Genomic DNA, 16,487 nt, shown 5'->3' on the forward strand with positions numbered 1-16,487 from the left:
TGTGGCAAAAAAAGCTGGAAATGAGGCTACCGAGTTCGGAAGAAGGTAGAGACGTTGCGAAAAGAAGTCATGTCAGCTTCGCGGACGATCGCAAGTTTGTTCAGAGAGTATGGCCGGCCTTCAGTTATATATATATATATATATATATATATATATATATATATATATATATATATATATATATATATATATATATATATATATATATATATATGTATAGATATATATCGAACGAAAGATGTGATGAGAGAGGATGCTTTTCGCTTTCATTCTGCGGAATTGCGTTGTACAACTCCCATTTAGTTGCTGTTTGAGACCGTCTTTCACTAAGATATGTCATATACGCCAACGCATTCGGAAATTGGCGCAAGCAACAAAAGCTTGCTAACAATACCTTAGGTATGGAAAGGAGAAGACGTTCGGTTGAGGTTCATAAAGCCTCCATTTAGGCTTACGTGGCCTCTAAAAAATAATATAAATATGATTAACAAGAACAGCAAATATTATGTAGTAAGATAACACTGCTTATTTAGCATGGGAGGCTGGAACAATTATTATTGTTGTGGTTCAAATAGTCTTCTTATGATGTTTGGTTATCGCTGGCACTGGTTGGGCATAACCTACGTTTTTTTCTTTTAATTTTCTTTCTGTCATAAACGTTCTATTGCTGTCATCACTACCATTGCTACTGCCACAAACTATCGCTGTCACTGCCGTCACCTTTATAACAATGTATTGTGTTTGAACTGCAAAGGTGAAACTAAGCGGCACCCACAGATGACTGAATAAATCATTCTACTAAAGACAGCCCAGTGTACTGGCCATGGATATATAACTTCTCTCGCTGAAGTGCAGAAAAAAGGAAGCTGGACGAACGGCATCTGTAATGGTCTCGTGTTCCACACATGCGATGACCCAAGTCCTTTCATTATTATGCAAACAACACCGCTTGCCGCAATATGCTCAACAAACATCGTAGCCACCGCCAAACACCCCCACCACCACAACCACAAGCGTAAGAACTCGCATGCAAAAGGATGGAGAACAGCCTCGCGAGCCAGAAAAGAAAGACTACATAGGCTACAAAGACTACAAAGGCTACGAAGGCTACAAAGACTACAAAGACTACAGAGGCGACCACTTAGGCCCCTGAAAGGATTGACGCCGTCTGCAGCTCTGCCAAGGAAAGATTGACAGGCAGTAATGCACGGCGCTGTAAAAGAAATAACGAGGGAGGGAGAAAGAGAGAGAGAAAGGGCAGGCTGTGTGCGAGCGTCTTAGCGAAAACGCGCACAACAAGCTTCGGCTTAGTGGAGAATATGAAAAGCCCCCGGTGCTGAAGGCCAACAGAACGAGTGCGCCGGCGTTCTCTGCCCGTCCTTGAGGCCGATATAATGCTCCTTCTTCCCTGCTGCACTGCCGTCCCGAGTCTCCCCTCTGTATTCTCTCCATTTGTCCACTACGAGCCGGGACCACGTGGTATGACTGGAAGCTCGGCCTTAGCGACACGGAGTATTCCTCATTCCGAAGGCCACCTGAGGATTAGCGTTTTGACCGCAGCTCAGACATGCTCGCTAGCACGCGCGCCTGAGCTGCCAGAGAGATTCAGGGTCGTTTCTTGGACCACGGGCAACGCCATTCCTGCCCGTGTTTTTCGTTTATTTTTAACGTTTTTTTGTTTTTTTGTTTCGTGTGCTGGAGTTTTTCTCGTGTTTCTTCCTCACTTCGGGGTTCGAAGTATGCTGGCCCTCGTGTTTACACTTCCGGTTTGTTTTCTTTCACAGCGAACGCGTCGCTTTCTCGCAGTTCACTTGCTTGGTCGGCTGGTGGCGAAACATTAATCTTCGCGTGCTTTCGAGAGTCGTATGCCTAATGTGATGAATGGAGTTACCCAACTCAATATATTTCCATCGGCTGCTGGCTGCAGTGTTTTCACCTTGTTAGGTGCCACAGACAGTGTGACAGAAATAACCTTTAGCATTTACGCACCGGCGTTTGGGTGTCGCCAGGACAACCTGGATTGCCCCGGCAACAAGCTGTCTTAATTCCCATATTACTCGGACATGAAAAAAAAAAAGAACACAGCTGCGAAAGTACACCAACCAATTGTTCAGTGAACATTACTATTGTACCGAATTTAAGAGCATAATTACAGCCCACCGATATTGTGGTGTCCTTTTACCTCATACATGCCAATGAAACATGCTTCATTTTCTCGGTTACTTCTTGTAATATTTATTTTACAGTGAAGCTGTTATTCTCTCGGCGGTCGGAATGTTTTATATCCTTCCGTAAAATAAATTATCATCATCAGCAATGGCTCATAACCCCCTTAAGCAAGCAACAAAAATTGCCCATCCCCCTCGTAATGCACAGGCTACAAGCACTCAGCAAAGTGAAGTGAATAGTGCGTACATTCATTGTAATCACGCATACAGTGTATAGAACAGAGTCCGTTGCAATAAAGAACAAGCTCAAAACAAGCATCTACCATTATCGACAATGGCTCATACCCCCGTAAAGCAGGTGCTACAGGCGCTGAGCAAAATGAAGCTAACAGTGCATGCATTCATTGAAATCACCCATACAACCCACAGAAGAGCATACGTTTCAATTAAAGGCAAGCTCAAAACAAGCATCCTGACCAACAATAAAGCATTGCATGCGCCTCTCAGCAGTCGTGCTGATGGTTTCGCAACAGCTTCGCTGGTCATGCACTTTTGCTAGGCCAGTATGGCAAGTCACTTTTTTTTTGTAATGAAAGTACATGTTGCTCATTCAGAGAAGTTGCAGTGTCCATTTCAGGTTCGTTAATCACAGACTCGAAATGTTAATCGAATTTGTCATTCGCAGTGCACGAAATAGACTTACTGGACACCTTCACGAAAACGAAATTTTTAAAAATTATCCTGCCTATCACATGGCATGTGTGCTCAGCAGGTCTACGTTCAATGTTTGCAAGTGTTTACAACGCCATAGGTGCGTCCGTGAAGTGTGTAAGTGAACCATGCAATTTTAATACCTACATATACTGTTCTTTACTCTTTTAGTCATGTCATTTTCTCTGCTCTCAAATCACAAAATAAAGCAGGTTAGATCGCAATAGCACTACTAGAAATTTTTGCGTTTTTTTCTAAATTTACAAGCAGTTCATGTACTTCAATTACTTGATTGATGACATAGATGTGATCCATTGTAGCATATCTCCGTCTTCCTCACAACTTTTACAATTGATCTTAATAAATACAGCCCTGCTTATCAGGTAATATGGGTCCTATTTTTTTCCCCGTTGCGTCGACATCAAGCTGAAAAAGCTGGCTATGGCTCTCATTACAACTTCTCTCAAGTTACTGAAACTTGGAGCTAAACGAATTTCTGCTTCTTGACTACACCTATTTCGCTACCGTGGTCATCATTGCGATGTTGCGTTCTGAAACTCGGAGTGAAATTTTGAACAACTGTGAGCTAAGAACGCAAAATTTTTTTACGTATATTAAGAAGGCGTTTTCATGTTCTAATAAAAAAATGTTCGCGTGAGAAAAAAATTCGTTGCACACAATGTTCAGACTACATGACAACATCACAGTATACCTATGGCCTTTCATTGCGTTTGTTACTTTTTATAGCTTTTTCACTTACGTCCTCGTAGTTTATCAAATATGAAGGTCGGCTACGTCTAAAGCAACTGCTCAATATCTAATGCATACCATTAATATTGGGGAGGGGAAAGCGTTATGACTACTAAATGAAGAAACGTCTTGCCGTTCTCTGTAGGATGTATTGTAATGTAGCCCTTTAGTTGAATATTTCCAGTAAGCTTCCCGTGTAGTTAGAATGCTTAGGAGGTTCCACATAAGGCAGCCGCACTTTCATCAATTCAGAAATTAATTGTTATAGGAAGCGTTTTACAAATATATTGCTACGCTAATAAGGCATAGAACTTCTGACGCAAGCGAGTTACACAAGAACTCAATTAAAACAACCGCGAGAAGCTACACCATCACACACAGTTGTGAGCTGCTTGAGGCATTCTACCAAAGGGACTACTATTGTGTTTCAGCGATGCGTTAATTCGGATCTGAACAATGACGCTTACAAGCAGCCTTTATGGAACAGGCTCGAAGCGGCTATTCACGTGGGAATCTTACAAACTATGAGCTGCCTGAGAATTCCAGAGGAGCGACACGTTACGTAATACACTTTGACAATGCAGTCGTTGTGCGCAACGCGGCCATGAAAGCAGGCATTCGGCTCCTGTTGAAATCTCGTTGAATATGCCCCCGCCCATAACCAGCGTTTCGTAATAGAACAAGTGCTACCGCCTGGACCAGGGAATATGTGCTTGCTTATGCGCAGGCAAACCCGTTCATTCTGCACGCTTTCTTCGGCACAATGTATAGACGTTTGAGCCGCCTAGACCACAGGGGTTAGCGAATATCTCTTCATGTCAACATGAATAGTCTCTAACTTCAACGATTCGAGCACGGGAGGTACCATTTAGTCGCAATGTGTTTTGCTCTCTTGCCAAAATCGCATTTTAATGTGAAGGTTAACGCTGCAATTTTGGAGAAATATATTGCATATTGATTTTGCTTGGCGTGTGCTCTTTTCTTGTTATTGGCTTATTTCAGCTACTTTATCTTTTTGGACGAAACCAAGTTGTTTGATCTCATCTTTCACTTATTCCTTCTTAATTGTACAAGAGAATAAAAACTGATTTTGTAGGCTCTAAGTTGTTGCCAGTGACAAGTAATTGCTTAGTTCATCAGCTTCTGCTTATCTAACACATACGTGGATATTAATTATTATTATTTTTACCCTTCGCAGGTGAATCACGAAGGCGTACAAGAAGCCGCATAGTGCTTTTGAAGGCTGGCCCCTTGCGTTCCTGACCAGGAGAAGCGATGGAGCTGCACGTTGACCCGGAGCTTCCCGCTGTAAATACGCACGTCGGCGCACTTGGAACCAACCTCACTGCCCAGAACCAAGCTCCATTTTTGCCGAACTCCATCCTAGCAGACGAGTCATCCAGTACCTTGCACTTTGTGCCGTCTGCAGAAGCCGCCGCCGCCGCCGCTTCCGCATCTATAGGTGGCGTAGAGGGCGGCCAGTCGACATCGCCCACCTACATCAGTCTAGAAGTGCACTACACGCTGCTTCTAATCATCATGGTGTCAAGCGTCGCCGTCAACGGCCTCGTGTTCGTCCTCTTCTACCAGCGCCCGTCGGTGCGCATGACGTCCAACAAGTTCGTCCTGAACATGGCGATAGTGCACCTCCTTCAAACTTTCATTGTGCTCCCGTTCGTATTCGTGTCAATCATGTTCCAGGAGTGGATTTTCGGTGACATTTGGTGCAAGATACATGGCACAGTGTCTGTGTGCCTAACCATGGCCAGTGTCTTCTCAATCCTGCTCATAGCCGTCGATCGGAACTGTGCCGTCAATAGCCCGCTGCACTACTCAATGACCATCACTAAGAAGCGCACGAGTGGGCTCATCGTCTCAACGTGGGTCTTTGCCGTGCTCGTTTCGCTGCCACCACTCGTAGGAGTTTCGGATATCCAGTACCAAGAAAGCTGGGCCATGTGTACCGTCACGTGGTACGACACTGGTCTGCTTACCATTTCTTATTCGTGCATCCTCTGCGTCGTGGGCTTCCTGCTGCCTTTCGTCCGGATCACGTGGATCTACGCGTCCATGTTTCGCGCCGCTCGACGCAACAGCGCTCGTGCCCGACTTCACAACATAAACACCAGTAGCAACGAGATGAGCCCACCCTCGTCGGCGGGACTGGACGGCGGAGGCCACCCACCTCTCTATGTGCACAGGCGAGCGGCCTGGTCCAAACGAACGTCTTCGCTGAGCCAGGCGTCTTCGCTGTTCGGCGACGAGTGGAAAGCCGTACGCACGGGCGTCCTGGTTGTGGTCTCTTTCACGGCTTGCTTCCTTCCATTCTTCTCCATGACCTTGGTGGAGCCCCATGCGCGAACACGCAAGACCGCCCTGAGGAACCTGCCAGCTATCTCGATGCTATTCCTCTTCTGCTCCTCTCTCATCAGTCCCTACCTGTACGTCATCAGAAACAAGGCGATGCGCAAGCATGTCCGCAAGATGTTCACCTGCTTAAAGCGCAAGCCAAGCTTCTTCTCTCCACGTGGCTACCACTACAGTCACCAGAGTCCTCCGCAGGAGCGAAAGTGCTCCGAAGACATTAGGGTGCCCGGAAGCACAGCCTCTCTACGTTCTGGTGGCAGCGTGGACTACCAGAGGCCCTTGGTGACGCACTCCCTCTACCAGAACAAGTCGGGCGACTGGAGGATTGTCAGCGTCACCACGGAGCCAAGGGGAGCCTCTTCTCGCCGGTCATCCCTTATCTCGCAGCAGCCACTGTGCGTGGACGATATGGCACAGCAGCAGCAACAGCAACTCCAGCAAGAGCAGTCGTACTACCACCACAAATGCGGGCCCGGGCTACGTGGCGCTGCCATCAGGAACGGCTTCTACAGGCGAGCTTCCCTTGACAGCTCCAAGATCATGTGCGCGCGATATCCTAGCGCGCTCGAGAGAGATCCCGAAATCACATCCGTGAAGTCAACCAGCGGCTCAGGTGGTGATCGGAGCATGTCCTTCCGCATGCGCGGCCGCTTTGCCAACCGGGAAGAGTCGACCGAGACGTGCGACACGTCCTGCAACAGCAGCTACAGTCAGGAGGAATGGGGACGACACTTGATCGACTCCTCGCAGCACAGGAGAGCAAGCAATGCTAGGCGCGAGTCACAGAGTAGCGTATCTGCTATAGTCGAAAGTGTCGAAGTATACCCAACACCTCCTGCTTCTGACAGCATCACGCAGGTACACCATTACGGCAGCACTTCCTCCGCATCGGCCGCTTCTGCAGCGGCTGGATACACTTGCCGACCGGTCCTGAAACGTGGCCGCTCCTTCGCCTTTGATGAGCACGAAATGAATGTAGCCTTTCCCCCGCAAAGGATTTCCCAGTCCGGGGGACTTCGGAAGTCCCGCTTTGCCGTGGCGAGGAACTCTCCAAAGCATGGCTCCAGTGATACCACTACTACCACACTGGAATCGTTGACGTCGACGGAGTCGCAAGACCTTCCCATCATCGCGTCTCCCCGCGCCATGTCACCCACGTCGAACGCACCGTACCACTATCCGCCCACGCCATTCATGCACCCGCATCATCACTCAACGTCCCAGGGTTATGGCTCAGCACCCTGCAGCATAGCCCTTCAGCAGCACACCCAGTTGCCCGCCGAGTGTCAGGATCGAAGGGACTCTGGCTTTGAGGACACTATGTTGGGGAGGTGTGACATCTGTGAAACAATTGTGAACGAAAGTGGCTCTATCAAGGCGGTGAAGTTTGTAGAGCAAGTATAGTTACTATACAAAAAAAAACTACTCTTTGGACGCCGAATTTCGGACCCTGGTCTAAGTCATTAGGACTAAGGCAAACCTCGCCTTAGAGATGGAATGTTGAGCTGGCGTCTGATCACTACCGCCACGCAAGGTTTCCAGGCTGCCACATGACACGCCTATTCGCTGTGAATGCCTAGCCAAACATTTAAAGCCAACCGAATTCGTGTTCCGGTGCAGCGGTAGCTGCATATCAGGTGTCAAATTTTACATGTTTACGGGAAACACCAATCCCCATCGCTAAGAAGCTGACAAATAATTTAAGAAATTACTATATAGGTACTAATAAATGAGATAACAATTATATAAGTGTTCAAGGCAGGAAGAAAATTTTTTCCATATTTTCAAGATTTGTCCTAATTAGCAGAGCCGAACAGGTAAAATTCGAAAATCCCCAATATTAACACCTGTTTATCACTAGTTCAAACGTGACAGTAGAAAGTTCGTGTATGCAGCTCCGCGACACCTGTTTAGAAGTACAGATAATGGTTATGAAACATTTTGGGCCTCAAAGGACGGGTCTGTAAACCGTATGGATAAGCTTAATTTCGCTTCATATCATGGCGCGAACAATCGCCATGCGAGAGCGCTATTTAAAATGTACCACAACTTCCGAAAAGAGACATTGAAATGAACCATCTATGTTATGGCTGTGTGCGCGGAACTTCCACACCTTGAGTCTCATCCATCGGACAGACCTGCAAGTTCGAAGAGGACCTATGCGATTGTGGGACATTTTTTTTTACCGAATTGTGAGAGTTATAGTGCTGTGTGTGAACCTTGACTGTTTCAGTACGGAAGTCAAGAAGAACATGAAAGCAAGTGCGCTTGGTCAGTCACAATCCCGTGATGCATTTCAAGATATGATGTGCCTAAAGCGCCCAGTGTAAAATGCTACGTTGATAATATTTATTCATATTTTGCGAAGCTGGGCTACAAAGTTTATGAATCTTGTTGCGAACGCGCACTCAATGGAAACTGTTTCTTACAGTCACGAGCATAATGACCCACAACTCAATGTATAGGAAGATATGGCGTGATATTTTATTGCTACTACTTTGCTATTGTTGCAATGTTTGCGTGTACTAAACGACAAGTTATTGCCGAAGAACTTTTACCGTGCACGAAATATTTGAATGATTTTACCAGGTTTCTAACCTTATTTTGTAATAAGGCTCAACTCATTCTCAAGATTACTTCATCTTGCTTTGCGTTTAAAATCAAACTTTTCTAGAAATCGGGAACGTGCGAGCCCGCCACTGCATCTTTAAAGGACTGTTCTTTTTTAAAATTGCTATCAAAAATATATACCTGAAGTTTTGCCTACGACACCCATTCTTTTTTTACATTTGTATTCAGGTGTGGTGCAAATATATTTATTGTGCGCTTAAAGCCATATGCAACAAACTCACAAATTATAACATGATTAGCGCAAAAGGTTTCTTGCGTAATTATGGAATATAAGAGAGAACTACCTAGTAATTTTGTTAGAACAATTAGCAGGAGGGAGCATTTTTGAGGACGGATAGCTTTAAATAAAATAATTGTTATAATTATTAACTAGGCAGAGAGTGACCTGTGCGGCACCATTATTTTTTCTTTGAGTTTGGTTGCTGAAAGCCCCAAAGCACCACTCAACTTCTGCTTCTACTGAATCTGTAACTGGAACTGAGCCTCATGTGCTGACCTGTGTTATGCAAGGCTGATATTGGTGAACCTGTCAATATGATATAAGAGAATGTGTTGAAGGACAACAGGGTGACATACCAGTCTCTTACAGCTTAAGTGTCTGTGGCTTTCATGTGCGCATGCGGGTTTTGCCTGTAACCAAACGGTAAACGCCAAGTTGTTCTGAGACCTGCGTTACGCTACACGAAACTTTCGCCTTTCGTAGCATTCCACTGCAAGTCGCTTGAGCCACATTGTTTTTTAGCACCTGTGATTGTACATAAATCTAAACAGCGTGTAATTACTTCACGCGATAAACTGTTACTAGTTGTGTCCTCGCCATGCTTCGGCACAATAAGATTTTGTGTCTGCCATTTAGGGTGTTTATTTTTTTGGTAATTAAGTTTTGTAAAAACGTTTATCCGTTGTTTGTCTTGCATGTTACGTAATCTGTACTCAGCACTTTGTCCCTCTTCAGTAGCGCAGCTAACGAATGTGTACGTTCTTGCCCCGTAGAGATTGCCTTTTATGGTGATTGAAGTGTCGGTGTCCCCTTGCTTTTATTTGTGCGTTTTGAGTGAAATAGCTGATTGCACATGCTCATTGGTCAGTCAATAACTTTACGATAAACTTTCTGCGCAATTGCAAGACGAGGCATGCGAGGTATTTGACATGTTACTCGCAAATAGTGCCGATCTGTTGTCTTCCGGGTTTCGCAATCGTTGCAGATTTTCTCATGTTACTCTGACGAAACTTACAAGACCTATATCCTAAACAAAAGTGATGACCCGTCACACAACAGTATTTGAGAGGAAGTAAACCATAAGGACGACGTTCGAAATTGAATTGACAAATGACTGCCAAATCTATCACGATTTTCACATGGAGTTGCAAACATTGTAAACTCCTAAGTCTCCAAATATCATACACCGAAACAAAAATGCCAAAGTACAGGTCGCCTAATGAAATAGTAAAGTCTTAACGGCGGCTTCAGAAAAATTATTCCAAAGAATTTGACGCTGCTGACTTTCTTAGTAATGGGCATTCTGGAAAGCATGAATTTGCACTACACGAGTTTTCATGCCTCTGTTTCTTTGCTAACGACAAGAAAGTGGCTGCAACCAAGCTGCAGAAAAAAAGTCCCAGTAACTGTACAACTGGGTTGAGTTGCAGTTTCTTGCCAAGATACACCGAAGCAAGGCTCTTGCCACACTATGGAAATTTTTCACGGCAGGGACGTCACCAACGAGCACAAGTGCAGAGGCGACTATGGTTAAACCGAATGTTCCAATCTGGGCCACGGTCCTTGCACTGCTTAACGCGTGAGGCTGCTGCTCTACGAAGAAGGGGCCAAATTTGCCACTCACTGCCGCAATGTTCACGAGCTTTAGCTGTTCATTTCTTTCGATGTTTAGATGTTGTTCGTCATGACAACCCCATTTATCTGTATAAAGATGCACATCGTTCTTGTCTTGTTTCGTCTAGCACATGTGAGTGATAGACACAGAGTGACACACACGTCAAATATTGACCACGGTTGAACGGATGAAAGACTCAAGAGAGAGAGTGCGTGACCAAACATCACTCGTTTGTTTCTGCACACAGAGAGAATTTATTGCTTGCAGACTTCCAACATGCGGAGAGTTACATGTTCATAGCAACCGCGGGAGCCAATTTTATGAAACAGAAAACAACTGCGAAGTTATCACTGGTCACAAGGATAGCAGCAATTGCTGCTGCTGTCCTGGGTGTTGCGACAAAAAAAAAGTATTAATGAAAAGGAAACACCCAATGCCTATTTTTATTCTTTCTAGCCTAAATATTATTCTGATGTGGGATTTACTCTTTCAAGCTGGCGGCATAGGAAGGGACGTCTGCATTAATTTTCTTTTACACTTAGAAGCCCCTACTTTGTACCGGTTATGGGAGCAGGTTCATATACAACCGCCGCCAGCATATGAACATTGCAGCGCCCTATTGCCCGATAATGATATTCAGAACAACTTCTTAGGAGCAAGATATTACAGGCATCGTATTTACAAATGTAACTGCGGCCTGACTATTCTATTTACATTTTCTTTTTACTCCTTCGAGAATAGTATTTTGACAATCGAATGAAGCTACCAGTACGAAGAAATGAACTATTTACAAGAAATGTATTTATAGAAAGCTATCGAAAATTGCAAAGGTGTTGATAAGAGTCGTACTCCTAGCCTTCCCTAAGATATGCCAGTTTCATGCATAGTTATGAAGAAGTGAAACGCAAATGTGTTCCCTTGCCTGTTCACTGAATAATTAGGCTGAGTCACTCGTGTGCCCGTTGTGTTGTAATTTTTTTTTCTTTGAGTTACTTTGGATGTGCTCACATAGAACGTGCGTAACCAGTGCGAACTGCTTTCGGTATTTAGCGATATTGAATGTCGTTGTCCGTGTCATTCCTGCTGCAGTAATACGTTTCTTGTCTTTTTCTGGAACCTGAAATGACTATTGCGGAGTCGCTATTATACAAGACGCGTCTGGTTTTTGCTTTTTGCGCGCTGGACTGGGAACGGTTTCACGACAGATGGTGCCAGTTGAATATTTACAGTTTATACACATGCCACGTGTTTTTCGAAGTTTTGACGACACAATAAATGTATTTGTTTTGAATGTTTGTTTATGCTGCATTCCTGACTCATGATGTTCTTCCTTGCTTTTTTTGTGCCGTCCCAATGTGAGTGGTGTCATGCTTAACTTCATGACTTAGCCGTGACTAAGGTACACGTTCAAAGAATACAATCAGTGCCTCCCACGTGCTGAGCTTGTTCGGGAGGGGACAGTGGCAGTGCAGTGTACCTGTATCTGAATTAGTGGTCAAATATATTTAAAGGGAAATGTCGTTCGATCCTGCTTGGGTATAAATTTTTTCTATTTTACCAGGAAATCTTTATTTGTGGCCTGAAAATGTTTGCATACGAGACTACTCAAAAACGCATTGCCAATATAACCGTTTTACTAATCAATTTATTATTGAGCTCCAGAATTACGTAGAGCGCGTTAAAATGCTAATAAGATGGGTCGAAAAACAAGTTTCTACCATAGTTCATATTCTAGTTACTAAAGTTAAGCACTATGTGCAGAGCAGTCCTTAAGTCATTTTTTCGTCTTCAAGCGTTATCTTGTGGTATCAGTAAATGCTCAATCAAACCAACTTCAAGAAACGAAGGAGAGCCACATGAAGGACCAAAAGAACTTGCGTTGCTTACTCAGAAATACTTGTTTCTGAAACTTTTCAACGAGCCCTGAAACGCTTTCGACATCTCAGCGATTGAAGCGTAGATTACCAGTAGATGCTCCTATTACCTTAACAACGAAGCGCTGTAAAAAATGATATAGGCCAACATTCCTTAGAGGGCCGTGAAAAAGATCATTTTAACAAGCGTCAAGTATTATGTTCTCCATGGGAGGAGGTCTAGATGTGGCTTTTTTTCAGCAGAGAGGTGTGCGGATCCTCATTATTATTGGTAATTTCACAATGCACCACCAGAAAAAAAAAACGTTACCACAAACCTCAACAAAATGTATGATAAAAAAGCATAAGAAGCTTGAGACAAAGTTGACCGACTTTTGTGAAAAGACAGTGAAATCATTTATTTAAAGAATGCAAGAGCGCTTCATCAAAACCAGCACAACGAACTGCGACTGAGCACACGATCCGAGGCCACGCATAGACGAAAATGTGTCACTTCTTTCGCTGAACAATATCTTGTGGTGAAATATGAAATTCAGACTACAAACCAATCACAGAACTTTGGGAGATTTCGCTTCTCAACCACACCTGGTGACTGCAGAATCTCATAGTGGGTAGCAGTGGGTAGCAGTGGGTAGCAGACAATCAAAGCGGTCAGAATATTGTGCAAGCTGTACGTGGCCGATCATGGTACCAGCCTGCTTGATTATCAAATTCTTTCTTCGTTTGAAGGCGCTGAAAGATGATGAAAAAGATGACAATTTATTGGTATCCACTTTGGGGGACGGGGGGGGGGGGGGTGGAGACGAGGCGGTGATAAATGGTCACCTAGACTACTTGTTACCCTGAGACACCCGGTGACAGCCCAACCTATCTCTTACCGCTGTGCAATTTGCCGTTGATAGCGCGTATTCTGACAGGGGAAGCATGTTCTGAAACACTGCTTTAACTCAGCCATATGGCTGGCATGAGTTCACTATATGCTGTAGTCGGCAAAGTGTTCCTTCTGTACGGAGCAATGTCAGGACGTTGCATATGTCACTGAAGCAAAAACTCAAGTTTGGCCGACAAGACGCTCACGTGATCTCTCCACGTTGCCTTCGCATCCATCAAGGTAAAAGGTATAGGTTGAAGTATGGTCGTTCCAGTTTTTTCCACCTGGTGCCATGATCCCACTGGAAATAAGAAAATGAAACAGACCCGCTTGCAGAGAGAGGTTCACTCATCCCAATAAACGGTGCACCCTTAGAAGACACGTGCAAGTTTCACACCGATCGAACGCTGCGTCGTGACTATAACGTGAACTCCGTACTCCGTGTTTAAGATATCTTCCTTTCACAATCTAGCGAAGAACAGTTGACAGCCTTCTCACGTGATGTGAGACCGCTAGAATTTAGGAAAAGCATGAGTGTGTTACGTACATCTTGCATACCTTATCACTTGCAAACTTTATCTGCCTTGTACAAGGTGTTATTGCTCTTTCTCTATTCCACAACAATGTATCAAACAGAATATTTCCTGAATAGTACTCTAAGCCCAACAAATATTCACATCGAAAATGTTATATAAGAGCGATTTGACATAAATTCCAAGGCTTAAGCGATGAAATTGGGCTTAAAGTAGAGCCTCAATGCGATTACAATTTCAGCTGAACGAACTGAAGAGTTACGTTAACAAGAAAGGTTGTATCACGTTGCGGTATTGCAAGCGAGGAAGTAAACAAAGGTATTACCGCTTCACATGAAACCAATAGTAAATGTCTAGCTATCGCCATGCAGGTTTAAAAAAAGTGAGCTTTCTGAATCTTCCAACCCATTTGCGGAATATTTGCTTCCGCACTCTGTCGTGCCATCGTGTTCCAGAATTTCTGCAGAGAACACTTGGCAAATGTATGCGGAGGTGCTTAATTCACACCATGGGTAGAGTGTACAAGTGTTGCCGTATTCGTGTCGTGTGAAGTACCGAGTGCGAGTAACCACGGTAAGGAAACGTGGTATGGGGCACCTCTTAGTAGTGGCCAGCTGGCTGTATGTGCAATCGGTAAAGCCCTTTCCTGCGAAGGAAGATTGGCTTCAACATATGTCTGTAGTTCAATCAAACCAGTGGTGCTTGTACGAGTGGACCAGTGGGCCAATGACGCTACTAGCTTGACCGCGGATACGGACCTAAATATCACTTAGGTTTTGAGCTCGGCGAGTGAGTGTCATGCGGAATAAACAACAGTTTTACAGTAATTGATCGACCCTAAAGATGAAAAAGGGGTAGGGCTGCCCATCCCTGAAATTTATTATCCCACTAGTCTAGAGATGTGATGAATAGAGACGGCCGGTGGTTAGACAACGCCTTATTTCGCACTGTGCCACTTTGTCCTGCTTTCCCTCAAGTTACAATAAAGTTCCACCCATGGAGCATGTCATATATTAGATTGCATGGTATTCTTGCCACTTATAAAGTCATCGCCTCCCAAATAACCTAACTAGCAAAAATGCATTCTAGAAATACAGTTAGAAGCAGATAAGGTTAAGATGTGCAAATTGTTCAAACAACTTATATGACCACAAAATATGTACTGTGTGTTTACCATAATTACATTATTTTGTGCTTTTGCGCAGCTTCTGTAATGCATCAGCACAATATGCTCACAATCGAATAACGTCAGAAAAGCAGCAAAAGAGGACAGGTATATATAAAAATCAATTCTTCGGTCACCCGATAATTACGTTGCCCGCGTGTTTGTGTGAACGGGCACTGTATGTTCATGGCCCCTGAACGAGCTTTTCCTGTTTTTGTTAATAAAAAATAAAACATCTGGGTGTGAAGCAGTTGTAGGTATAAAGGTAAGAAAGCCCTTGCTATCGGTTGCTGCTTGTTTGACGTATTCAAGTTCTCAAAAAACTACAATTTGCAAAAAAAAAGAAATAACTGTACATTCGTGTACCAGTTTAATTTAAATACCGCTGACCTATGGAAGCATATACAAAGACGGGAAATTCTTTTTCGAACTGAAGAAAAATAGCGTAGCGGGACAGTGTGTCAGAAGCAGCACACTTGGCCGTGACATGGCAGCGTGCTCGGCAGGCGCATTTCGAAATCCAGGTCTCTGGAACCCGTGCTCGCCACGTGAAAGGTGCGAAGAACGCAGGATAAATGCATTCTCTTTCTACTGCTCCATTGAACAAGCAGCTCACGTGTAGTTCACGGATGCACACTGACTTAAAAAAGAAAAAAAAACGGGTTTCACGTGGTGGGATGAAAACGACAAAAGTATCCGCGAATAACGATGAGAAGGACAACATGTCAAGACAAGTTGCCACCGTAGACGGCAGCTAAACTGAACGCGCTATTGTAAAGAGGTGTGGGACACTACACTTTATGAAACCACTATATAAAATGTACAGGAATAGGGGGGGGGGGGGGGGTATGTCTTGGAGATTCAACGTCTCGACCACCTTCACTTACCTTTATCTTTTTTTTCAATTTTTTTGCGACATTGAGAATCTGTCTTTCAGGGATGCCCTGCAACCCACACATTATTTTGTTAGAGCATCTGCTTCGGAGGGCCAGGTACTTTCTTCGACTGAGTTGAATATTCTCTTTCAAGTCGTCGCGATTCTTTTTTATCATTACACAAGTTTTATATCTCGTCACAGCAGGAATGCAGGACCAAAAGTACATGTGGTATATAAGGTGGCATGATAATCGTTAATATTCATATAACACGCTTTCTTCCTCTCATAAAGGGTGTTTGCGTTTCCGCCTTTCAACTACTGTCCCCTTCCCTTGGTAACAGACAGCTTACTAACACAACGTCACGTAGCTGAGTTTGCCGTCATAAATTACACTCTAAGAACTTAGAGAAATAAAAGAGATAACTTAATACAGCAGACTTGTCCTACCATGGAAAATCATAATGCAATGTCTAGCAAAGTTCTTCCTATAGGGCAGACGGATTAACAATTTTAATTTCCCTTAAGTAAATCGCAAAGTTTAGAACTGTTGCCGCACATTACTCATTACGCAGACACCACTCGAAAATTTACGCTTCGCGCTACGTTTCAGTGTCTCAGGACACAGCGAAAACAAATGTGTATAACGCTTGTATAGCTCTGAATTTAACGCGGACATTATAACTTTGCATGAACATCAGCTTTTAA

The 16,487-nt window shown here is 44.1% G+C and overlaps 2 protein-coding genes across 3 annotated transcripts in view; one reads left to right on the plus strand and one right to left on the minus strand.

The window, feature by feature from the left end:
* The window catches only part of LOC135918700 (melanopsin-A-like), a 44,385-nt gene extending 32,622 nt beyond the window's left edge, over positions 1-11,763 (plus strand). Inside the window, exon 2 of the mRNA XM_065452363.2 lies at positions 4,828-11,763. Coding sequence (XP_065308435.2) covers positions 4,905-7,400 — 2,496 coding nt within the window. The 5' untranslated portion in view covers positions 4,828-4,904 and the 3' untranslated portion in view covers positions 7,401-11,763. The remainder of the gene's footprint in view (positions 1-4,827) is intronic.
* Positions 1-16,487, minus strand: part of LOC135918710 (uncharacterized) — a 485,047-nt gene that overhangs the window by 243,188 nt on the left and 225,372 nt on the right. For both annotated transcript variants that reach the window (XM_070534004.1, XM_070534005.1), the window contains exon 2: positions 13,414-13,508. In XM_070534004.1, coding sequence (XP_070390105.1) covers positions 13,414-13,508 — 95 coding nt within the window. The remainder of the gene's footprint in view (positions 1-13,413; positions 13,509-16,487) is intronic.

Source organism: Dermacentor albipictus, chromosome 2 (genome assembly GCF_038994185.2).
Source record: "Dermacentor albipictus isolate Rhodes 1998 colony chromosome 2, USDA_Dalb.pri_finalv2, whole genome shotgun sequence".
Taxonomy (NCBI): Eukaryota; Metazoa; Arthropoda; class Arachnida; order Ixodida; family Ixodidae; genus Dermacentor; species Dermacentor albipictus.